Source organism: Haliaeetus leucocephalus, unplaced genomic scaffold (assembly GCF_000737465.1).
Source record: "Haliaeetus leucocephalus isolate CR32 unplaced genomic scaffold, Haliaeetus_leucocephalus-4.0 Scaffold351, whole genome shotgun sequence".
NCBI lineage: Eukaryota > Metazoa > Chordata > Aves > Accipitriformes > Accipitridae > Haliaeetus > Haliaeetus leucocephalus.
Window position 1 is genome coordinate 1871114 of NW_010972787.1, and position 26934 is coordinate 1898047.

Here is a 26934-nt window from a genome sequence, read left to right on the forward strand (position 1 = left end):
ACCACTTCATCTCCTTCTGGGTGAAAATTCACAGAATGCTGTTCTGTGCAGTTCTTCTTAAAGGGACACTGGTACCCTGTAATGATGACAAATTCATTAGGAAGTTTTTCCTACTCTGTCACTTTGAAACAATTAAAAAATGCTGTAACTATGCTTTAAAAGGCTGTAACTCATTGACTTCTTTTGATAGGTAGACTGAAGGTGAATATGGGAAATATATATTTAAAACAACGGAACTATTCCAAAGCTATCAAATTCTACCGTATGGCTCTAGACCAGATTCCTAGTGCCCACAAAGAGATGAGGTGAGTTTCTACTAGTAGCCATGGTTCTGAAATACATGTTTTGGATACAGTATGCTTTGATGGTTAAAAATATAACCTAATCCTCATTTCTTTACTTAGGATTAAAATAATGCAAAATATTGGAGTTGCATTTATTAAAACTGGCCAATATTTTGATGCCATTTCTTCATTTGAACATATAATGAGCATGTCCCCAAACCTCAAGGCAGGCTTCAACTTGATCTTATGTTATTTTGCTGTTGGAAATCGTGAGCAAATGAAAAAAGCCTTCCAAAAACTGATTGCAGTTCCCTTGGAAGTGGATTATGATGACAAATACATTTCACCAAATGTAAGTTTGAACAAAATAAACTGTGTATGTTTGAACAAATTAAACTGTGTCTTTATATGGTAAATCGGGAGAAAGGGGGAGAGACATTGAACGCTTGGACTGCACTGAATATGTAAATCCATGTCTATTTATGTATCTAAAATAACTTTTTTTTTTACCAGCATGAACTTAGTGTGACGGTACTGCTCAGAAGTATAAAATAACATTAAGAATGTTTCAAATCCTTTTTTTCTCAAAAGATATGATGTAAATAAAATCCACACCATATGATTGTCTTCATAATGATTTTGTTGGAATTCATCTGGGCTGACTTACATAGCTCACTTACTGCTTTACCTCCTTTATTCATGTAAAATTTTAATGAAATATTTAGAGGCTAAAATAAAGGGAGCAAGGCAGTGAGTGAGTTAATGCAAGTTATCTCAAATGAGTGCTAACAAAACTTGTAATACTGTAGTGCTATTTTACAGAAGAAAATTTTAGTAAAGTTTATAGAAGCTTATTTTAGTTTATTAGACTTTGTTGGAAACTGGACTTCCTTTGTACCATGAAACTAGCAGCTCATGATGTTAAAGACAGGAAAAAGTAATTAATAGGTTTAGGGTCCCTCTTAGAAAGGTCCTCTATAGAAAGATCAAAGCAAGCCCTTTATAATCTCTTAGCAATCTTTTTTTTCAGTGATGCAAAGCTTCCATTTTCAGTCCTAAAGATCAAAGATATAATTAGTCTTCAAACTTTGCAGCTTAAGAATAGCTGTTGCTTCCTATTGTCCTAGCATAAGCAAATAAAATTTAATATATGAAGCATATATATATTTATTGATACATATCTATTTAATTTCTTGTATATCTTTTTATATATAATTGATATATATATAATTTCTCATATGAGAAATTATGTAACAGTAAGGGTCATTAAACACTTGAATTAATTGAAGAATATGTAAGATCATTCATTGGAAGAAAAGCTTTAGACTGGAGAAGTTCTAAGGATAGGCAAGCTATAGTTTTAAGAGACATTCCAAGTTCTGTATTTTGTTATGAAGAGGTCAGAGAAAAGATCCCAAAGTTTCCTTCTGGTCTTTATTTTGTATAAATCTATGATCTATCCCCAATAAATGAGGAAGGGGTGGCTACCCAGCATACCTGCATTAGTTCTTTTGGAACTAACAGAGATGTGTGATACAAACCACAAGATGATCATGTGAGTTACTGTATTGAGAAGGCAGCACAAGTCCTCATCTGCTGAATACCACTGCAGTTCAGCAAATGCTTAAGCATGCTCTTATTTTTAAGCATGTGAGTATTCTCACTGTGATTTGCAGCCTTCCCAGTCTGTGACATTAACTACATCTATTAACAACCCTGATGTGAGCTATGACCACATACATGAGCAAAAACACTGAATTAAAGTAGTTGTAATGCCAAATTTCAGATTTTGTGGATAGAAAATTAAACTGAAGCTAGCATTTTGAAATGTGAAAAGTAAATAACTGACATTATAGACTATGTAATTTACATGAATTTATGTTTACAGTCATACTGTCTTTAAAATAATTAAAATGCATGTATACTGGCATAATTTGCAGTTGTTTTGTCCCCCTCCAGGATGATCCACATACAAATCTACTGATTGAAGCCATTAAAAATGACAGCTTAAGACAAATAGAACGTGAGAGGTAATGGTGGAGTCTATTCTTTCTTGACTGTGTGCCATGGATTTTAGCTCCTGAAAGTATTATCAGTCTTCTCATGTGTCCACAGCTCTTTTTATAAAAGTGCCCTCATAATTCTTAGGAAGGAAAGGAAGAACCGATTGGACCACTCAATTTAGTGTACTGCACTAAAGTAGAATATCTACCCCAAATGCTGTAGGTTACACTGCTTAAAATTTGCAGCATTGGGTTTTTTTAAAAACACAACTATTGTGTGCAGTGAAAGGAAAACAGAAAAAACTGAGAGCTTTATCAAGGTACAGGGCAGTAGCGGTAGCAGGGGACTGGTTAGATTGACTTCTGAGGTTGTTCTGAGTGCAGGAAGAAGCAAGAACAAGATTTGGTTATTTTTTGTATACATGTTTTTGAAATGGTGACATGTTTGTGTGTTGGTTTTTGTGTTGTTTTTTTTTTCCTTAGGAAATCCATGGCAGAGGAATACATCATGACAGCTGCTAAACTCATTGCACCAGTAATTGAGACATCTTTTGCAGTGGGTTATGACTGGTAAGAGTCAAATGGAGCTTCTTTTTGTCTAAATTATATGCCAGTCTCTTGTATTGCTTATGAAATCAGATTCACAAACAAACAGCCTGGGAAACAGTCTGTTGCCCATCTCAAACATAGCATCCATGCTATTTTCAGTTTGCTTCCATAATGCTCTGGAGAAAAACAAAACAAAACATTAGAGTCTATTCTGTATTAAAAACTAATTTCATTGTATCATTGAAATTCAACTGCTAATTATACATTTTGAACTGTTCTGTATTAGCACAAAAAGAGCTTCTTAAAGTTCAATTGAATTTGAAAATTCAAGAACTTTTGAAAGTCTCGATAGACAAATGCTACACAGAAGGCAATGATCACTACTCTTTACTGTAAGTTTGAAGACAGCATAATGAAGACTTGGAGTGCCTAAGAAGTTTTACATTACTCCATAGAGTCATAATATGAAATACTGGAATCTAATTATTATTAGAAGGTTTATTTGCATTTCATTTATAAACTTAACGTTTATAAGTGTGAACTTAAATCTACTGTTTCTTAAACATTTATACAAGTTTATACAGTGATAGGCTGCTGATAGAGTTTACCATTTTGACTTTTGTATCCACTTTATTTTTCAATTTACAGCTTAGCTTTTGCTTTCTGTGGTATTTTCTACAGCAGAATACTTTTCTCTTTAAACCAAAATAAAATAGACACACTTCCTATAAGGACAGTATAAAAGTGATTAGTATAACTTTTCAAGATGTATTTTTAACTAGTTTTTAGTTTTCTACTATAAGGACGTACTTTGATGTTTTTAGTATTTTTAATAACTTTATTGGAAAATAACATGCACGCAGATGAATATTGGGTATCTGCAGCCACAACATTACTAACAGATATGTTCAGTGTTTGGAAAGTGAAGGAAGTTTGATGCGCAAAGAGAATTTTCCTTTACCTGTTTTTTTTTGTTTGTTTGTTTGTTTTGGCCAGTTAGGAGTATTTTCAAGTTTTGCAGGTCGTATAATTATAATTTACTAATAAAACTGTTTATACTAACATGAAATACTCTCTCACACAGACATGTTTAGTCTGCTAGAGTCCACAAGGTGGTGTTTGATGGTTTAATAATCATTATAGTCTTGTAACTTCCCTACTTTTGCCATTCTGATTTATCAGAACTTAGACAGTATGTCTTGTGAAAATTGGCTTGCTGCTTTATAAGTTGTTAACATGAGTAAGTCAGATTTGTTTGCTTTGTGTCTTGTTTTTTGTTCAAGAAAACTGGAAAAGGCTGGCAGATATTCAGTTTCCTTAGTGCTTTCCACAAAGTACATGTCATGAAGTAGAACACTCTTATCTGTTCTGGCTAATTAAACAACTTCTATTGACATGTGTGAGATTGTTTTATGTATATCAGAACAGATTTACTCTATTCTTCTAGGCTGAGTTATTCAAGCCTAGTGAAGAAGTTTAACCAGCAGTTTGAGCTCGGTTTTCCAAATACTACACTTTGTTATGAGTCCTCTGAGTATTAAATGTGCTTTTAATCAGTTTAATTTTATTTACAGAAATAAAGTGGGGACAAATAATCTTTGGATTCATAACTTTTTACTTAAAATGTGACAATCTTGGGACTATTCTTTCATATTCCATAAGGAGCAGTTGGATAGTTAGATCTCATTGCATTTTATAGTTAAAAAATGTTAACAGTAACAGTTGAAAACTGTTTTCTGACCTTTCTTTTATTACAGATGTCTTTGCAGAAATTGCTGGGTTTTTCAATATAATTTTTCTTCAAAACATCAAAAGGCATTTGTATACTTTGTATAGATACTGTCCATGTGCCAACCCAATTATAGCAGCAGGCAGTTTGTTAAATTAAACTTTTGTTGGCAAATTAGCCAACTATTAGAAGAAAAGAAAGAGGATTTCCACCACTTTAAAAAAAAAAAAAGTGGAAGGGATTAAAGAAGCATCCCGCAAAGTTGTTCATTTAGTGCACTTAACTCCAAACAGTTTGAGAGAACAGTATATTCATACAGTAAACAAAGGTCTTGCTTCAAATGATTAGGCAATTTTAAAGTACACGACATCAAACCTGGAAGATGGTGTCTGTGAATGAACATCTGAACTGTCTGCTGTGTTCTGTTATGCCCTCATTTTGCAGAAGACCCTACACCAAAAGTAGCTCAGGGATGATCAGAAAGAGGTTTATTATTATGACTTTATTATTTTTACAAAGCTCAGGGACACAGTCTGCAGTCTCTGGCTTTGTTCATTAAGCTGGTTTATGGGTTTGGTAGTATATGCAACAGGAGATCAGGTTTGAAAAATCAACTGATAGAACATTTCCAAAGAAAATGGTTTGAAAAATTATCTTAGTCCATATCTGACATCAAGTATCACTCAGTGATGGAAAATAACATGATATTTAGGCAGCTGACAAAAAAAAAATTAGAGCAGAGATAGTATTATTCAGGTAGGTTATGGGAATAAAATGTTTTTTTCAAATACTTTTAATCAAAGTGCTCTTTGCCTCTGTAAAGAAAGAACAATTCATTTTGGAAAACAAATTGTCTGCAAAATTATATAACTTAAAGTGGCATTTGCACAGATGGATTTTGTTTATCTTTATGGCTTGCTTTCTGTTGCAGGTGTGTTGAAGTAGTAAAAGCTTCCCACTATGTAGAGTTAGCCAATGACCTGGAAATAAATAAAGCCACTACTTACTTGAGGCAGCAGGATTTTAACCAGGTAGAGTAACTTTTCACATTACTACTTTTTAATACTGTATTGGCAAAGATAACTTTCTCAGCCACAGCATATTTTTCAGCAAGGGAAAGAATGATTTATACAAACATAATAATTATATTGATGTTGCTCAGTAACATAGCTTTATAACAACACTGTCAAGAGATGAGTTTTATCTAAATGAAATTTCTGCCACAGAAGTTACAGTGAATGCAGTTCACTTCAAAATAAAGACACCTAAATTTAGTTATCCTCACTGGGTGTTCAAGCTGTCATTACAGTTAAAGGAACGGTAGTCAGTACAGTCTCTAGAGTCTAGAAAGCATGTTGCTAATCAACATGGAGGTGTTTTCATTAGTATGAGTTGAATCTTTCTCTCAGGTTGACTATAGTACCAAAATATATGCAGATGCACTTCATATGTATCATTGTGTTTTATGTTATGGCATTCTCACTGTTGCCTATGTACTACAGCATTCCCTAAAATACTATCATCTGACCTTGAACTTTAGTCAGCCTTCCATTGAAATACAAACTGGAATTAAATTAAGCATCTGCTCGGGAGCCTGGACATTTCTGCGTCTCTTATAAAAGATTGCCCCCCTGGAGGGCACAGAGGACTAGGATGAATCACCATGACAGCAAAGGTGATATAGCAGTTTAAGCCATGGTGTATATTAGCAAATGAGGAAGGTCGTAGAAAAGATATGTTATTGGTACTTCCAAGTAAAAGTATAGCTCATTGCTCAAAATTCATTAACTGGCAGAAGTTCAGAAGACAGATCTACCAAAATCTTTGTGATTTTACAGTTTTTATCATGCATATTATTACATGTTCCCTTTTCATTGTTATGTTATATTTTTAAATATACATGTGAAGTAACTTTTGGCTATGTTGAAATTATTTATGTATGTTTATGTAGGTAAGATCTCTTTCTGCAACTGGCCATCTGGTCACTAGTTAGACAAATTTCTGCCAATGAATTTTATGCTGAACTGCCTTCATGTTAAAAATCGTCACCAATCTCTTGCTAATAAGTACAGCAGGCTGTTAACTGTAGCTTTCCTTTTCTATGCATATAAGTTGCCAATGTAGTTGTATAAATTAATACCACAAATTACCACGTTTAAGTTTTTGGTATTATCTAAGTGAATGTACAGCTTTCTTACAATGTTTTATTTAAGAGAAATGCATTTTTTTGCTCTTACTCAAATTTTTATAGGTTATGGGACAATTTATAATGCCACATTTTCATCAAAATTGTCAAGTGATATTTTCTTTGCCTATGAAAAAAGGCTTGGTTTGAAACATGAGCAGTTGAAAAACAGGTTCATCTGAACAAAGAGAAGCTCAGATATCTGACAGGATTTGCTCAATTTCCTTGTAACATGCACTGTTTGGTACATGCAATCATAGGAATGCTGAATAAAAAGGAATATAGCAACCCCCTCGGTTTGCACAAGTGGCAAGAAGTATGAGAGATCATATACAGCAAAATTACAGCTGAAGCTGAATACCTTTGTCATCTTCTAAAGTCCTTCACCTTCCTATAGCTTGGAAAGATGCACACAGGGCCATGTGCTTAACTTTAGCCTGCTCTTCCTTCTCATATTTAAGCTCTTCTGGTTTCCTGACTAGCTTTTGCTCCTCCTGTCCATCCTGTCCTCTTCTCCTTCCCTGTAGATATAGCAAGAGAGTTATCCTTTATTATACTGCATGTCTGACTGACAGCTTTTCTGAGATCAGGAAGCAGTTTGAGAGTTTGGAAAATATGGGCAGATCTAGTAGCTTTATTGATGATAGCTTTTGAAGGGCAAGAGTGTTACAGGTAGGTAAACAGTCATATGATCTCAAGAATTTACTATTTTGATGGTAATTTTTTGCGATTTCCAGTTAGCATCTAGTATATGTTAAAAAAAAAAAAAAATCGATTCTTGGAGGTAAAATGAGATACAGAGATTGTTGGTGATGTTTCTGTGGAGTACTCTAGTGGAGGGAGAGGGAAGGGTGTTGGAAGTTAGGAGTAAGTGGAGAAGATGCTCTTTTTATTTTGATTATGTGATAGAAGACCTTTAACCTGCATTGGAACTACTTAATAGTAGAGTTGGACTGCAGAATGGTGACTGCAGAGTCTTTTTTTTTTTTTTTTATTCTAATAAAACTGCAGCTGCCATTTATATTCATCCTGTCTGTCTGTTGTTCATATACTTACTAACTCACCACCTGCTCAACACACCTTTGGCTGAAGAACAAGAATGGAAACTTTTTTAAATACTCAGTTTCAAGACTGAAAGTTTTATTGTGTTTCAAAAAAAAGAACTAAAATAGATTTCTGCTGTAACTATAACGGGCTTAACTACGTGCTCATCATAATGAATATGTTGTTTTAAAACAGTCCTAGCAAAAAAAAAAATCAGGGTGGAAATTAACCATAATATATCTAGACTGTATTTTATTAGTAAGGGGTTTTGTGTATTAGATATTTTGAATGTTTTCTTAATTTCAAAGGAAATCTTTGAAAATTAATTAAAAAAAAAAAACCTGCAGGTTAGCCATGCAACTCCTTAACATCTCTGGCAAACCCTGCTTGGTTCAGGCAAGTTGCTTTGAAGTTTAAATTCTGTAAGCAAATAATTTAGGTACATTGGAAACATGTCACAAAGAATAATTTGGACAATCTGTGTTTTGATTGTTGAATCTAAGTAATCGTTATTGTTGGGATTTATATATTTAAAAATATGTAAATTTAGCTGATGGTACAGTGAGAGCATTTCTACTTTGCAAGGACAAAAGGAGTATTGCTATGGATTTTCATCCTAGGGCTCAAAATTGCTGAAATTGTTCAAGAGACCTGCAACATAATGTACCAGTAAGTGAACAGAGTTTGGAGTCATATGAACTTTCCATTATACATGAAAAAGGGATTACTTCCACTCTAATCTTTATCATCAGAGGTGCCATTTTGCACTAAAAGCAGAGGTAAACAGATCAGCTACAATGGGAAATGGCTTTTCAGAAAGTGACTTTGAACTATATAGCTGTAAGTTCTCTAAAAATTAATTCCGTGAAGAAGCAAGTCTTTTCTTAAGAGTAGAGTACCTCAGATATAGTAGTGTTACATCTGTAAATATTTGGGACCATTCCCTTTTTGGAGAAAGTCACATATTTATATAGTAGTTTTAAAATTATCATAGTTGTAATCTTACATTTTGGAGATCACAAAATATAGAGCCGAACTTTTGAAATGCTTTTCTTGATTGAAATTGGTGTATTTCTTTAGAGAATTTTCTTTTATTAGGAGAATATTACAATCTTTAGTAGTTCATAGTTCTTGGGTGGAATGTAGTTGACTAAATCAATGAACTGCATCTAGCTATATATACTTTGTCATTTTACATGTCATTAGTACAGTCATGGGTTTTGTGTAAAGTAACTGTAAAAACAGTATGTATGACAGTCAATTAAAACTTGTTTCCTTTATGTTTGTTTTGGCATTCCACATACAGTATCATGGATTCACTTTGATATGTAAACAGCAGCTTATAGGTTTCATGTAATGGAAGCAAGAAACTCTTGAATTCCTAATGTTGATGGCTAAATTGAGGTTGCAACATCTGTGTTGTGATAGATGACAGAACTGGGCTCACTGTGATATTCTAACAGTTTGTGTAGTTAATATAAATATTTAGTGTAAAGAAGCCAGATTTTCTTAATAATTTAGTCTGCAGTTACAACTCTTATCACGTAGTCAATGCAAAAAAAAAGCTGCTTTTTATTTCAAAGTTTCTTTGATAGTTTATTAGCTATAAATCTGTTTACTTTTTGTCTATGAACTTATTTATTTTGAAGTTTATGAAGTTTAGTTTTGATGTTAAAGTTTAAAAATAAAAAATCTTCTGGTGTCAGTCTTCATGTTTGAGTACTTCCTAAACTTAAACAGGTGTTGTCGTCTTATTACACAAAACAACTGCAAGTTGAAATCCAATCCTATGCTGTCTTGCATATTTTTTTATATAGTGTGTGCTTTTTTAGCTTTTTAATAAGAGTTTTAATTTCAGTCTTTTTGTGTTCACTGAAAGAACTGGAAAAATAGGTATGAGGATTTTAATTAGTTGACTAGATTAAAAGCAAATAATATAAACTTGTGTTTTGTATGTATAGAATTGCCATATACCTGCATACTTCAAGGTAGCCATATCTAATCTAAATTTTGAAGAAGTAATAAGTAGCCAATGCTATTGAAATTTTGTGACTGAGATTAATATTATATATCATATAGATATACTTCTGTGTGTATGGCCTTACAAGCATGTGTTACAAGCTCTAGTAATTACCATGTATGTGAGTATATGAGTTGATAATTTTAGCTGTTTGTTACTGTGAAGTTTATCAATGCTTTCTAAAAGAATTTTGGTATAAGTTTGCTTCAGTGGGAAGTAAGTTGTTTCCAAATTACTTCTAGGCACTGGAGACTTTAAAAATGTTTGAAAAAAAAGATAGCAGAGTAAAGAGTGCAGCTGCAACAAACCTTTCATTCCTTTATTATTTGGTAAGTGTTTGCTTTAACAAAACCAGTTAAGAACTGCAGTTTATGTAGCAACTTCTGTATCTTTGTAGCAATTTTTGTGTCTAAATAATCTCTGTAAACAACAAAAAACTGTATGTTAGAGGAGTTACTCTGGAACACCCATTCTTAGCTGTAGTTGAAGTTTGGAGCGTGTCCTTTGTATCCTGTTGCTGGGAGGAAGAGTGAGATTGAGCCCCAAGCCACACAAGTATGCCTGCAGTGCGATTTGTGCAGAAGCTCAGCAACTGCATTTAAAACTCAGGTCCTGAAGACTCTGGCTGAACTTCAGGAACATGTGAAGTATATATCTTAGGCAGGTGTGTTTGTGTATGAAGTTTGTTAGGGTATGGGGATTCCTTGTTGTAACAAAAAAAACTTCCAGACTGAATGGGACAGAGTGGCAAAACACATCTCAAGTTCTCTGAAACTTGGAAGAAATGATTGCCTCATGCAAATACATAAGGAATATTTTAGTACTGAAGAATGTTTGGTTTTTTGGTTTTTTAATCCTCAATCTTTTGAAATTCCACTATATTAACTGTAAGAAGCCACAGCTGCAAGAAAATTGATTGACAAATGACTAATACAATGTTTGTTTTGTTCATGTAGGAGAATGAACTGGCACAAGCGACTAACTATGCAGACTTAGCTGTAAATTCTGATAGGTACAATCCAGCAGCTCTAACTAACAAAGGAAATACTGTTTTTGCAAACGGAGACTATGAAAAAGCAGCTGAGTTTTATAAGGAAGCTCTCAGGAATGATTCCTCATGCACTGAAGCACTTTATAATCTTGGTAAGCCAAAGGTGCTTTTGTGATTTAGCTTTTGTCTAAAGGTAACACTAGAGTTTCTGAGAATCAGGCTTTCACAGTTTTCTTGTATAGAAATGTATACTAATTATAATTACTTTATTCAGTAATTTATGTTATAGCAGGGTATTAATTTGTACTTCCTATCTGTTCTGCAAAAAAAAAAAATCACCCTAGTGTTAACAACATCAACTAGTAACTGCAGATGATTAAGTCACTTTGAAGATAAATTTCTACTATCTACTAAAAATATACCAGTTTTAGCATTATTAAACCATCAGAGCCATTCCCCTCTAAAAGCCCTCCCTTTCCCTCATTCATCTTGTTCAAAAAGTGAGATTACATACATTCTTGGTCTTTGATTAGGTTTACGTTCCTTGTGGTTATCAGTTTGGTAAGTCGTACTAGTGGGTAAGAATTATAAGCATGGCTGTTGCAAATAGAGTCTCTCAATGTCAAGGCAGTTACACTGCCTCTGAGTACCATGTTCCTATTTAATTTTTCCTGGTTATTCTGTCAGTTAATATGCTGAAGTAATCTTTTTCTCATTGCATTAATACTGTAACCTTTATTTTTTAGGTCTGACATACAAGAAGTTAAACAGAATAGAGGAAGCTTTGGATTGTTTTCTGAAACTCCATGCAATCCTTCGAAATAGTGCCCAAGTCCTTCACCAGATAGCAAACATGTATCTTTTTCTGGATTTTGATAAGGGATGGTGGTTTTAGTAAACTCATTTAATCTGAAATATGTGTTTCAATCATGATGCAATGACTTAGAAATTTACTGTAGTGTCCATTATAATTAGGACGATCATGCATAGATTCATTCTCTGATGTTTTTGAAAATGAGAACAGAACTTAAAACCTTCTTAGACGTTTCCAGTGAAGCAAGTGAAGAAACACATTAAGACTATTCACATTGCAGGGAGTACATTTACACTCAGTATTAAATTATGTCCTGGAATATTTAAAATGCTGCTGATTTTATTATGAAAATAACGTGGCAGACGTAAGCACAATTGAGTAAAACCTTTAAGGAAGAAATAATACAGTTAATGAAAGTGAAGTTCTGTTCTGAAAGCTGTTTTCAGATTAGTTAGTGTATGTGTAAGAAAATAATTGTCTCCCAACACTGCAAAAGCTCAGCAGATTGAAAAGCTGAGGAGGGGAGGGGTTGGCTTTGCACATCACCAGTGATATTCTACACTATGAATTTCTTTAACAATGCTTCTGAGGATGTGCAAACTGTAATAAAATCCTCCCCAAGGCAGAACAGATTCCAGTTGCTGTACTACACTTTTAAGAATAGTGAAGGTAATAAAAATATATTTTAGTCAGTAAAATAAGTAACCTGCAAAAATAAAACAGGGCTGTGATCTCTATTGCATGTATAGCCCCTTTACAACAACATAAATGGCCCTACAACTCCCAGTTCCCATCTGGGGGAGAATTTCTCTGTTCTACTCCTATGTAAAACTGCTTTCTACCAATACTCACAAGCTTTTTCCATGAAGGGTAGGGTGCAGCAGAAACTGAAAAAACATGTTGGGCAGTAGCTCCAGCTCGCATTGCTGCAGAGGTCTGGGCCATTGTGCCCTCAAGGCTGACTGAGGAGGGGAGAGCACACTGCAGGCCTAATTACAGCTAAAGCTGCCGCTGTTCTCTGGACCAGAATCGTACACTGTGCTGTGCTGCTTAGACGTACAGCAGAAAATCTCACTGAAGGCAAAAGTCTGTTCTTGAGGACAGCAGTTTTACCTAATCGCTTACTTTAGAACAAAATGATGTATTACAAAAAACTAACCAAGTTGTAAAGGCTACAAATAAATTGCCTGTTTCTCACACTTGATTCTTATAAATGAGGAAGTCAAAGTAAAATTAGTGACAGAGAGAGGAGAACCAAGCCCGAAGTTCTGTTGAGCCCAAAATGTTTTAAAGTAAAAGAGCAGCCAAAGCCTCTGAATATTTCTCTTTCTTCAGCATAACAAAAATGCTTTCTGATATGAATGAAATTATGAAAATAATGCGGGGAAAAAAAAAAAAAAGGAAAGCCAATGTATCTCCATACTACAGTGACTGGTGTATCTGTCCAGCATAAGGATTACATTATGTAAAGTAGTAGAATTTTGACTAAATCAAAATGTCATCGGCATCAGTCCTTGACTGAAGAAAACTCAGATATGAGATCATGGAAGATCCCAATCAAGCCATAGAGTGGCTCCTGCAGTTGATCAGTGTAGTACCAACTGATCCACATGTCCTTTCAAAGCTAGGGAAATTATATGACAATGAAGGTGATAAATCCCAAGCTTTTCATTATTACTATGAGGTACTTGCTCTTTATTGCTTTTCCAATGCACTTTGTCATAATTGAAGAAAATTTTGCTGTAAAGTTCCTAATTCAAATTAACAGTTGGCTCATTTAAACTTCTTAAAATGTCATCCAAAAAAGAAGGAGGGGAAAAAAAAAAAAAAAAGATATTTTGGGGGAGAGAGAGTTGACAAAATCTAATTTTTGTAGTCGGATCCTAAGGAAACACATAGCCTGTGTTTCCACGTGGTATTTGACCTCAGACTTTCATTTTTCATATGGTTGTTTATATTGACCCCCAACAATTTTAATTTAAAATATAGTCTGAGGTGAAATAAAAAATGGATATGTTAAATATAATTTTAAAGACGTGTAACATGACTGCATTGATTGGAAGCTATATCTGTATAATGGATATGGAGATATATTTATAATGTGTTTGTGTTTATGTGTGTAAGTTTATATATATGTTTTAATGGTATAGCTACACATTATGTATACACAGTTGCCTAAAGATAGGCATCCTCTCTCATTTCAAACCAGCTTTAGTACTGTCTGTAGACATTCTTCTGTTTTAGAAACAGGAGTAAGACAGGAAGTTGCTCTGCTGCAATCTGAGAGTTCTTTTTATCTGTGTAAAGTGAGGATGACTAAAGGCTGTGTTGCAATCTGAATGCTAGTGGAGTTGTGCTTGATGATAATTTTGGTGCCTATTTCAGTGGGAATTTTTGAAAAGCCAAAGTGTTATTTACGTACAGATGTATTTCATGGAAAAGAATGCTTTTAGGTGAGTTTTCCAGCAGGCTGATTTGAGTGTGGGATTGTACACATATTAGTTAGCATTGTTTAATGTTTTAGGTAACTTAATCACATGTAGATATGTTCTAAGTAAACATTTTTGCTGTTGCAAACTATTTAAAATAATATTTCAAATAAGGCTAGGTGGAAAGTGTGACAGACTCATCTCAGGTAACTTCTAAAAAGCATTCTGTAATTAGAAAACCTGGCATGCTTTTTTTTTTTTTAAAGGATTACTTAGTATAGCACACTACTTCCATTCATATATTACACGTTTTTGGCATCTGGAGAATTAAACACTTGAGTAAGATATTCCAGAAGTAACATAAAGATGTTGTTTATCACTAAAATTGTGTTTCTTTCACCTTTCCTATTTTGTCAGTCATACCGGTATTTCCCTTCAAACATTGAGGTCATTGAATGGCTTGGAGCCTATTACATTGACACCCAGTTTTGTGAAAAAGCCATTGAGTACTTTGAAAGAGCAGCACTTATCCTGTAAGTAATTATTGTTTTATGCCTACTCAAATATTTTGTGATTAGACATCCATGCTTCATGTTGCACTCAGTCCATGCATGAAACATGAAGTATGTGGATTGTAAAGTATTTAAGATTAATTGGCATATGACATTCTTCATTATTATTTGTAATTGTAATCTATCTGTAATACAGAGAAATTATTTCTCTGTAGGCTGAGACTGTTAATAATAGATAATAGAACATAGACATTTTGGTGTTTGGTATTAAAAATAGAGTCTAAGATATGCTAGCTGATAAGGATGAATGTTGGGTTATAAATTGCTACTAATTGTAAGTAAAATTACATTTTTAAATTATAGCTTTATTTTAATGGTGACCAGCATTTTTTAGTTTAATATTGTTTAGTGTATTCAGTGTTTTAATCACAATAATTACATTTTAAACTGCATACTAAGATAACACATTAGACAATGAATTGAGAAACAGTTTCTCATTATTTTACGTTTTACCAGCATGGCAAATCTATCATTAAAAGGAGTTGTGCAGCTAATGCTAGCTGCTGACAATTTATTCTCTCTAGAATTTTCATATTGAACTGCGTAATAAACTTTATTATGGTGTCTACTTGGCTGCCTTTATTGTTTGGAGGAGACTTATTCAGCTGAAACTAAAAAAGGTAAAGCAGCTGTCTTTGATAAACTTGTTTGGCAGCTACCAGGCAAACAGATTGTTTAGAGTTAAAAATGGCCTGTGCTGTGACTGGAGGGAAAAACTGAAGAGAATAAGTACAAAACTGTTCTGAAAATGTTAGCGCACAGTGCCTTTGGGATTTGCTACTGTTGAATTGTAAGCAGCATGTGAAAAGTGCTTTGGCTTATAGAGCATCCTTATACTGTTGACATGAAAATTTCCTAATTTTAACATTATCTTGATAAGAATGAGGTAAGAGTCCAACAGTTTTGTTGTACATGCTCAAACATCTCAAATATTTTCTCATCCACATCTATCACCATTGTGTGCTAAAAAGAGAAGGACAGGTAGCAGCTAGGGTGTCAAGGTGATGACACAGAGGAGAAGCCAGAGTTCAAAGCTGTATGTGGGTTGTGTGCTTCCTCGCAGGGATCCCTTGGACATGCTTCGGACCCTACTGGTGGGGACTTCCTCAGAATACTGTTTAGCATTTTGTTCTCCCCCATTGCATGGTTCTGTACCTCAGACAAAGATTAGTGGTTCACATGTCAGGTCTACTAGTTGTCTGGTGCACAAAATCACAAGCAGTAGAAAGCCTGTAACACAGGACTACAAATGAGTGCCATCAAGGCCTGAACACGGGAGCGTGACGCAGGGGTGAACTGTGTGTGAACTGAGCAAGCTAAATTCTTCCTAGGAAGGCAATATGCTAGGTGAAAAACTTAAAGACTATTTTAGTAGTAGGTCTTTACCAATGCTATGCAGATTATTTTGCTTATTCACTGCTTGGCAGTGTGCATAATTTTATTTTATTTATATGCAGACCGACAGAAGTGAAGTGGCAGCTGATGGTTGCCAGTTGCTACAGGAGAAGTGGTGAGTTCTGTAACTTTCTTGTAATTGGTTGGAGGTTTGTAACATTTTTTGTAATTAGTTGGGGTTGTTCAGCCTGGAGAAGAGAAGCCTGGAGAATACATAAAGGGGGCTTATAAGAAAGATGAAGAGAGACTTTTTACCAGGGCCTGTAGTGACAGGACAAGGGGCTACAGTTTTAAACTGAAAGAGGGTAGACTTAGATTGGACATAAGGAAGAAATTTTTTACGATGAATGTGGTGAGACACTGGAACAGGTTGCTGTCATGGGGCGGGGCGGGGGGAGTAGATGGGGAGCTCAGATCGCTTAAAGAATCACCTCCAGTTGTCTTAGCAATACAAAAATGATTTAATAGAAATTTATATAAAAGTGCAACATCACAGAATTCGATGGCAAAGTTCACTCTATTACTTAGTACATGGATGAAATGCACTCAGGAAAATGAAGTTAGAATCAGACTGAACTTACATATATAGAGACCGAAAATGTAATAGGCTAAAAAGAAATATTACAAAGAAAAAATCAAGTTAGAATTAATTTCTTGTGATTTGTGCAAAGATCAGGAATGTGGAAAAGTAAGGGGAGACCCTCCCGTTGAATCACGAGGTTCAGAGAAGACCCCTCTTGCTTTCTAAACTCCTGTCAGGAGTCTAGGTGTGGCTGGATCAACTCCTAGTCCCAGACTTGGTCAATGGTTTATATCTAAAGGGATTATGAGTATAATAGCAGCCTAAAATTCATTCACAATTGGATAAAATTCACAACAGTATAAATTTGAAAGTAATAGCTTATAATATACTTACTACAATACACTTAATATAGACTATTCAGGTTAGTACATGCGCATACATAAAGTTACTAAGAGATATACATATAAGAGAGGAAAAGAGAGTAAAAGAGGTATACCTGTTAAAAATTCCTCTCGAGGTCAGTGAAAAGATTCACTTCAAATGCTTCAGCATCTTTCTTAACGGGCGAAGGGTCAAGCCTTAAGGAGTGGAAAGTATCACCCCAGGTCGTGTCAGCTTTTGGCAACAGACCTCCAATTTTTGCAAACAGGAAAGTTCGCAAGCTCTGAGAGGTGTCCCACTCAGAGGGGGATGATGGTCGCAGCCCGCTGCGGTCCAGGAGAGCTCCAACGGCCTCACTTAGTACTGCTGTTTATAGGTTTAGGAGATGATTGACTTTAGTCATCAACAAATTGCTGGAATCCCAGCTGCACTGGTACTGTTTCATGTGCAGAGAAGGAAAGCTCCGAGACTGTCTAAGAATAACTTAAAACACAGACACAGGATGTTCCAAGATTGTCAGGGGAGGACTGGAATATCTCAAGGTTGTTATGGAAGAGAACTGGCTATCTCTACTCCCGTCCCCCACCTCTGCCAGGCAGCAGGAGTCCTTGAGATGCGCAGCATAACTCCCTGTCTAAGCTGTGTAGGAGTTCCTGGCACACTCAAGGGTCACTTAACTGCCTGACTCATTACACTTATGCTAAGGCCTAGTGAGCCTTCCCCGAGTTCATAAATTAGCCTGCAGAGGGGGAAGAAATGCACCGCCACCGTTGCCCAGAGAAGTTGTGGTTGCCCCATCACTGGAAGTGTTCAAGGCCAGGTTGGATGGGGCTTTGAGCAACCTGGTCTAGTGGAAGGTGTCCCTGCCTATGGCAGGGGGATTGGACTAGATGATCTTCAAAAGTCCCTTCCATCCCAAACAATTCTATGATTCCACGATTTGTTTTGATTATTTTTTTCTTTTGAACTTTTCTGCCTGATGTGAATACTGGTCCTAAAGTTTGTTTGAAAATTCAGTTACATATTATTTTATTATGAATTTCCTGTGTATATGTAATAAAACATGACTTTTCTTTTAAGTCCAGGAAGTGTGCCTGCACTGACTTATGCATGAAACACTCCTTGTGCTGTTAAATAAGTAAAATAGAGAAGATACTACAGCATAAATGATCTGATAGAAGTTTTTTTTAATGTAATTATACTACCCTCTGATCTAACATAAGTTGCTTAATTCCCATTCCTTTTCAACAGCAGGTATAATTTTTCAATATTAAAATAGTATTTGCATTACACAAACCAAAGACAGTCTTTATGTGCTGTATTTTCTTACTGGGAACATAATATGCCAATAAGTAAAATGGAAAGAGACTAATCTTTCTGGGTTTTTTCATCACCTAAAATGCATTCGAGACACTTGATGTAAATGATACTCTTCTTTCTTGCTGTCCCATTTTGTCACTCTCCTTTATTCTTCTTTAGAACTTTGCAGAACAGACTTCCATAATAAATAACTGCATTTTCTCACTGCTCAGTTATTTAATACAACCGTGAGAAAAGGAACAGGACCTGGGGAAGTCAGTGAATTAACAACAATCAGCACCACACAAAACTAGATAGATTAACTGTTTTCCCAGCAAAGAAACACAATGAATGGTTTTGGCTGCTTTTTAGATCACTTATGATGCTTTGGCAAAATTCCCGGCTTATCGTGTTAACACGCAGCAGGTCCGTTTGATCTCTACCTTGCACTAGGAAAATAAAAATAGTGGTATCTCAACAAACATTTTTGTCAGATATTTTATGGATATGAGGTTTTAGATTCACAGGGTCTATCAGTCCTTTCCATAATAATCAAGCTGAGCCAAAACTGAAGGCAGAAGTCTTAAAGAATAATTGCTCACTACCAAAGGAGAGAGACACAGTATTCTAATGGAAGGAAGGACAGGCAGAGCTCAGCTGTTACACATTTCTATTTGACCAAACCATACATTTGCAGCCTTTGATAAGACCTGATATGCTTGATACAGTTTGTCTAACAGATGTGCCATAGAACAATAGGGTCCTAGGGGCAGGTCAAAAAAGGGGCAAAAATCAGGAAACTCTTCTTCGTTAATTCTGTTATTTACAGAGTAACTTGGACTGTTTTCAGATGCTCTTAATTTTTACTATCAATAATTAAAGAATGTTAAGTTTGGTTTTATCAGATTTGGTTTCATAATATTAAATCATGTACTCAAAAGATGAAGTGATGTTAAACTGTATCGATTTCTCATCAGATATTCTTTTTTATGTTTGGATATGTGGATAGGAGATGTTTGGTTTGTTTGCAGGTAACTACCAGAAAGCTCTAGAGAAATACAAAGTCATTCACAGAAAATTCCCGGAGAATGTTGAATGTAAGTTGTTTCATTGAGTGGTACAACTATCAAAGGAAACTTTATTACATTGAATATGTGTGTTAGTAATGGTATGATGTAAGTATTTTTCACATGAAAATATTTTCATGAACTAACATTTTTATTCATGCTAATGCTGCATGTTGTCTGTGACAACACTAAAGCATGATTTAAGAAATATTAGGGTAATGCTGAAGAAGAGAGATGAAAATTAACTGTAGCAGATTGGTTGAGTTCTTTCTCATACATACTTCCTAAATTTTAGAACTACGTTACTTATTTAATCTTTCTTACGATAAAATATATGTATTTTTACTTCTAGTCCCTGCTAGCTGAAAATCCTGCTGTAAATTTCTAGATAGGAGAAAATCTTATTGTTAAGTTTTACCAAAGCCAGGCCTTCCAAAAGAATGTAGAGGGTGAGATTTTGTTGTTGGGTTTTTAAGTATAGGTGGTCAACCAGTCTCTGGAAAATCCATAGAGAATTTCAAACTCAGCTACAGGAAACATAACTTTGAAGAGTAAGACATTTTGCAGAATCAGTCACACCTGTACTCTATATGAAAAAGCCCTGCAGAAAATAAGGGTTGTCACTGGTTGTGAAAACATCCTCCTATTCCAAAATACAAGGTTGTTACCGACAAGCCTAAGCTTTTAAATGCTATGTGGGGAGAACATTCACTGTATTTTAAAATCAGATTATATTGTTCTGCTTTAACAAACATACTGCTTTTTTAAAGAGGAATCATACAGCTCTGTTGTACAAGAGAAACTAAATATTATGACTCCTCAAAGTTATAAGCAAAATGTCATGTTCATATTTGTCACACATTTCAGAGGGGTAGAGTATTTAGTAAACCTTTTAGAGTGCTGATATTTTTCTGAATGTAGTTTCTACAGATTACAAAATGGAGGCAGGAGTTAGACAAGACACTTCAACTGATTTTAAAGTTTTCTGCTGCTAAAACAATGGTTCTTCACTCATCCCTCCCTGACGATGTGCTCCCAACCACCTTCCTTATGCTTGTTCTGATGCTTATCTGATCCTCAGTGACTTGAGTTCAGTTCCCTAAACCAGCAGAAAACTAATTTAGCACAAAAAGAAAGTAACATATTTGTGAAAGCAGTTGGGAGAGTAATGGGTCATGCCATGCTTGTTTCTGCTTCAGAGGCAGTTCTTTCAAAGGTATGTTGACAAACACAAAGGAATAGCAACAATGTTTTCAGAGTTTGGTATAGTGTCTCAGGAGACTGTTTTTAGGGGTTCTTTTTGTTCCATCATACAGTTACAGTTGTCTGGTTTGTTGTTTTTTTAATTCTGTAAATACTAATCTTTAAAAAAAATCAGCCACAGCAACAGAAAAAACAAACAAACCATTCTGATGCACTTGGTATTTGTAAAATTGTTTTCAACAAAATGCTGTTGATAGTAGCTCCTCAGTAATAACCTAGTATCATTATTATGCTTTCCAGTTCCCAAAATATTTTCTGTATGTCAAGACTTCTGAGCCAGATGAGTTAGTATATCTTGCGCCTTCCATGTATATAAATGGCATTTGTACTGTTCATGGATATAGACACTGCATCACGAAAGTGTTGAATTATTTGCAAAATATCACAGCTTGCATAGTGATACTGGACTAGAGTTACCTTCTATTCACAGTTATTTGTATTGTTTGCCATTCTGTATGTCCAGTTCTGTTAGGGTTCATTTGTAGTTTGGCCTGCTTGTAAGCCTTTTTTTAACGACATTTTGCTTTTCAATTAGGCCTCCGATTTTTAGTTCGTCTCTGCACAGATATGGGGCTGAAAGAAGTCCAGGAATATATGACAAAGCTCAAGAAAGTGGAAAAATTAAAAGAAATAAGAGAGCAGGTAAGCTTGTTTCTTTCTGTGATTATACAGTATCACTACATACATAGATGAAGCTAAAACAGCGTTTATGATACTTTAAGATAAAACGTGTATTAACTTCCTGGTTTAGAGAGGGTTGCGTTTTGCATTTTGGGGGTTTTTAGTTTTAAATTACTGATCCGCCTTATATCTGTCTGAATGGTTTTTGAGCACTGGATTTTCTGTGATTTTTAAATACTAGTGAAAGATGGGTTATGTGGATGTGATGGGAATGCTGGAGCCACCCACATAATTCAATGTCTCTGGAATGTCGTCTTTCCTACTTATTTGCCAGACTATATAAATTGTATTTATGAGCCAAGTAATAATGCAACTATAGGGAGAGAAGGGGAGCGTAAGAATTTGTCCATGTAGTAGAACTCCTTTTTGTTATATACAAAGCTGCAACATTGACAGATTACATAGGAAGAAGTAAATTATTCATGTTAGTGCCAATTTTTAAACCGAAAAAAAATTTCCATGGAAAAGCTACGGGCTGTGAAAGGTATAAGATCATAACTTCTGTTCTGTTCAGAGGAGTGCGTGTGTGTGTGTGTGCGTGCGCACGCACGCGCATGCATCGTTTTCTTGCTATTCCTGTGATAAAGTAAGATTTTAAAATTAAAATCAGTTTCTTGTTTGGAAAGCATTATCTGTGCTGTTTAGCTGCAAAGTGTTCAAGCTTGCTCTTCTTTTCCAGGGAATTGCTTCAAAGCTACATAGTTGCATTAGAACATGTTAAGTTTTAATATACTGTGCTCCTAGTAACACTTCCTGGCTCCCTTTTGGTGTCAGATAATGTGTAAATGCATCCATAGTTACTTCACTTTTACTTCAATTCCAGAGAGTCTGAGTATGCACACGTACACTAGGACACTTTAAAAACAAAACTCACAAAGGGAAACACTGATCAAAGGATTCTAAATTTATGCTACAACCTCACTTTGGGGGGGGGGCTAGTTGAAGTACATTGGGTTGGATTTTCAGTAAATGTAAAATTTAAAGCACTTTGAAGAATGGACAAAAAGTAGTCCACGAATGCAATGGAGCTAGTATTCCTCCATGTCTCCCCCATAATGGTATCCATAAGCAAAACAGATGACCAGATACAATGTTCCTATTCTGCAAAACTCATAGTTAAGAGATCACTCTGAAGTGTGTTAAACAGGCTTTGCTTCGTTTGTAGGGAATATCAGTTCAATGTCGGTGATATACATAGTTCTTTGCAATAACTTCCAATACCTCAGTGCTTTACTCAGGAAAGCTTAGAGATGAAACCAGTTAAAACTGGATTATTTTATAGTTGGTAAAAGAGAGAGAGGTCCCTGGAGATGGAGAAGTTATCGACTTCCTTGTATATAATTCCAGCATTTTTTACACTGAAGGTGTTAATTATGTACCATAGATCTGCAAATGTTGAGGATTCTAAGGAAAACACTTTTTTCCTTTAAGAAAGTTAATGTTTGAATATGTAATAAAATAAAATAAAAATTGTCACATCTCTTCCTGTTTATTTCATGATGGAAGCGGGAGCTTTCCTGAACACATCTGTACTTTCTGGTGGGGAAAAAGCTACCAGTAAAATATTTAAAAGATTAAATACTCAAAGTTATTTAAGATTTTAGTAACACAGAAATTATGTCTAAGTTATGGGTTTTTTTCATTCTGACTACATTGTGTTAAGGTTCTTCATTGAGTAGTACCTGAATGACAAAGATATCAATGGAATCCAGTACAGATGCACGGTAGCACAAGTTATTGCATAGTTGTTTTAGACCATTCAGACTTTAATAGTGATCGTAATTCAACCATGACATGGAAAGCTCACTCTGTGTACTACATTTCCATACTCCTGTTTAAGAGTCCTGTCACAAAACTAACCTTGCAAAGCAGAATCGGAATGGTTTGGGTTGGAAGAGACCTTTAAAGATTGTCTAGTGCATGCTCCTGCCATGGGCAGGGACATCTTTCACTGCGTCAGGTTGCTGAAAGCCCCGTCCAGCCTGACCTTGAACACTTCCAGGGATGGGGCATCCACAACTTCTCTGGGCAACCTGTTCCAGTGTCTCACCACCCTCATCATAAATTTTTTTTTTCCTTACGTCCAGTGTAAGTCTACCCTCTTTCAGCTTAAAACCATTGCCCCTTCTCCTGTCATTACAGGCCTTGTTAAAAAAGTCTGTCCCCATCCTTCTTATTGCAGGCTTTCAGTACTTAAAGAGGGCTTGTAAGGTATCCGCAGACACTTCTCTTCTCCAGGCTGAACAACCCCAGCTCTCTCAGCCTTTCTTCATAGAAGAGGTGTTCCAGCCCTCAGATCAATTTCGTGGCCCTCCTCTGGACTTGCTCCAGCAGGTCCATGGCTGTCTTTTATCAGGGATGCCAGATCTGGATGCAGAGTAGAGGGGAGAATAAGGTATCTATGATGGCTCTTCTAATTAGTCAAAGCTTTAAGGTAGATCTGCCTAAATATTTTCCTATAGCATGTTGCCCAGAAAAGAAAACAGGCTTTTAAATTCAAAGCAGCCTGATTTTATTGTAATTTAAACTAAACCAATTTTCTTTTAACAGAGAAAACTAAAATGCACTAGATAAAAAAAAAAAAAAAACAAACCCAAAACAAAACAACACCTGCGCTTCCTGCCCTGCCCGCTCAAAACGATGACCACCACCAATAGAAATAAACCAGGTTTCTAGTCAGCTCTGTCAATGTCATCCTTGCAGGTAGGCCCATGCTTCCAGCCCGAGTAAGCGCGGTGAGTTTCTGAAAGACAGCAAAATTCTGCCCCTGCGGTTCCTAGTACATTCTCTTTGGAACCTCTGAAGCCTGATCCTTTGCTTTCTGCTCCTACTTGCAGCTACTTGTCATGGAGGGACATGCTTCCATCTCCCTCTTCTGGCTCTCATCTGCCACACTCAGAAATCTCCTAAGTTCCGTGTCTCCTCAAAGAAAGGAACAACTTTTTCTGCCCCCCAAGGAACCCACTGACCCAGTTTTCTTAAAAATCAACACCATTGTAGATGTAAAGGAACAAAGACTCTAAGAAAAGAAAGATGTTACAGAACGCACTGTGATTTAGTATGCTGCTGGCCTGTATTACAAGTTCAATATCTTTCTGTGACAGAATCTCAACATCAGTGCTGTCTTGCAAACAATAGCCCTGCAGTTCCTTTTTTGCTATTGGTATTACATCTGGTTTCCCATCCCCTGGTTTTGGGTTTGGGGATTTTGGGGGGGCTTTTTGTTTGCTTGCTTGGTGTGTGAGTGTGTGGTTGTTTCAGTCTTACGTCTACCATCTGGCTTTGGAAATTACTAGGTATTTTTGTCCTAAGAAATTCCTTCTGTCATCCATGAGCATATAGTCATAAACTATACTTTCAAGTTCTAAAATTACCAAATTTCAATATTTCACCACCTAAGTTTCCAATGGAAACACTGGTTTCAGTTAGCAATACCAGATAATAGTTTAATTCCTGCTCCCAATTTCAGACTAACCCATGATTCCTTGATTGCACCCAGTAAAGAGAAAATGGATAAATGCTAGTGTAATATACCGACATTTCAAAGTCTGCACACAGATTTTGTCTTCCTGTAGAAATTTATCAAAATTTGCTGTTCTGGCATTGTTTTTCCAGAATAAGTATATCCACATGGAGTTTATACCAAAATAAATATTCTGGAGTACTTCACTCAGTTCTCAAATATGGACAAGTTGTTAAATACTTCCAGCCAGGAATCTAGGAACATCTGTGGGGTTCATTCTCTGTAGAAATTTTTCTCCCTGCCTCTTATGGCATTGGATTTTTACTGTAACCTTCATATGTTGGTTTTTTTCTTTCCTTTTATTTTTTTTTAAACTGTATTAATCTTCCTTTTTCATGTTTTAGTTTAAAAAAGAGAGGTAACAGTGTAAAAGTTCATGCAACCTTCTTGGCACTGATGTATACACACATTACTATTTATTTCCGTTAAGTGAGTTTAATGACTGAAAATGAGGGACTGATTGGGTGTGGTGTGAAGCACTGATGATAGGTGCAAACACTGGGGGGGACTTACTGCCTTTACCTTCAGGCATCTACATCTGGACTAATCATCCTAAATGTCTTTTGCAGTCATGGGAGAGAAATAGGCATTTTTAGGGTGGAAATCATTGGACCTATTTTAAATGTCTGCTTTTAGTATGGGATGACTTATAAACTACTCACTTGGAACTTTACAGGAATTAGTCATATGCTTAAGCTATAGTACTTGTGTAATATTGTTGAGTGAAGTCCTAGGCTGTAAATGCCATGAGGGCACTATCATATAGGGACCGCTTCCCTCTGCCAGACAGAAGCCAAGCTTACACTGGCAGACTTGTTGTCAGTCATTCAATATTTGGAGAGTCTGAACATGCTTCCTGAAGGACTGATATATGCTACTTCACTGGACTGTGAATAGGATATTTAATCCAAAATTCAGAGAACATATTTTAGACTTGAGGATTTCCCAAAATAAATAAAAAGTATGAGAAATTCTGGTCCCAGACTGGATCGCTCCAAGACCATTCCTGGTTTCATGCTAGGCTTGCTGCTTTCCTGTCTGACTCCTGTGAGTTTTGATTTAAGGGTTCTTCCTTTTTCTGTTGGCGTGAATCTTGAAAGTTCTTTCACTTTTTCTGTGTCATTTCAACTTTGCCAGACTCCATGGTATTTTTCTGGTGAAAAATAGGTGAAGAAGCTACAGTAAGTGACCTGAATACGTGGTTAGGCAGCGTGCATGTGTTTTAATCAGATCCTGAATTAATATTTTGAAATGAGATGCAGAGGTTATTTATATTAACAGCTGAGTGCTTTAAATGCCAAGTTTTTGTACCCATCTGTCAAAAAGTCCCTCACTGAGGTGTACCTTCTTGTAATTGACAAGATATATGCATGAGAAATTTGGTGTTTTTCCAGGAGAAGCCAAGTCTGCCATGCAATACAGAGGTACTGCTTTGATAAACAGTTAAAGTTTTCAAATAACACTAAAAAAAACACAGCTGGAAGATGTTTATGGTACCTTCCTCAGTGCAAGAGAGCTGACGTTTTAAACACAGCTTTTAAAGTATTTACCTTCACCTTTATCTTGCATTTAACACTCAACAGCAAATTAAATTTTGCTGTGAAGTACAGTGCTCTGCCAAGTATTCAAAATTCAAGATCTATGGGGTGAATAGTTCTTTTTATAGATTTCCCTGCATCCCCCCTTGAATCTTTACAATAATAAAACGCTTGTGGGATTTATAAGACGTTAATAGGCAGAGGCTACTTTGAACTCGTGCAAGGAGGGCTATGTTGCCTGTTTTTTCAGCTGTACTTTACAAAGGTACATCTGAACTATTTTTATGCACATTCCTTGTATAAATTTTATCTGAAGAAAAGTAATTTATTGAGATATTTTGTTTGAATTTCACAGAACTCTTGTTTTATGTAAACACTGGATTTAACACTGACTATAAGGACAATTTTGTGCATTGAAAAAACATTTATTAGTTACAGTATAGTAAGCCTAGCTTCATGTTGTTCTACCGTTTTATTAATAAAAGCTGAGTTTTCAATAATTATCTCTAATGTATACTACTAAATGGGGGTTGTGTTCTGTTCTTTTGAAACCTTTTTCACTGTTCTCCAGCGCATTAAATCTGGCAGAGATGGCAGTGCACGTAGCCGGAGAGAAGGAAATGCTGGTGGTGGTAAGTATTTAA

General features: G+C 35.6%; 1 protein-coding gene across 2 annotated transcripts in view; it reads left to right on the forward strand.

Moving 5' to 3' along the window:
* Positions 1-26934, forward strand: part of IFT88 (intraflagellar transport 88) — a 47219-nt gene that overhangs the window by 9794 nt on the left and 10491 nt on the right. The window contains exons 10-23 of one of the 2 annotated variants that reach the window (XM_010572631.1): positions 191-305; positions 405-636; positions 2244-2314; positions 2771-2857; positions 5497-5596; positions 10057-10143; positions 10771-10957; positions 11552-11660; positions 13153-13303; positions 14466-14581; positions 16078-16130; positions 19250-19315; positions 21084-21190; positions 26862-26916. In XM_010572631.1, coding sequence (XP_010570933.1) covers positions 191-305; positions 405-636; positions 2244-2314; positions 2771-2857; positions 5497-5596; positions 10057-10143; positions 10771-10957; positions 11552-11660; positions 13153-13303; positions 14466-14581; positions 16078-16130; positions 19250-19315; positions 21084-21190; positions 26862-26916 — 1536 coding nt within the window. Of the gene's footprint in view, positions 1-190; positions 306-404; positions 637-2243; positions 2315-2770; positions 2858-5496; positions 5597-10056; positions 10144-10770; positions 10958-11551; positions 11661-13152; positions 13304-14465; positions 14582-16077; positions 16131-19249; positions 19316-21083; positions 21191-26861; positions 26923-26934 lie in introns of both variants that reach the window. The other variant, XM_010572630.1, reaches the window with a different exon arrangement.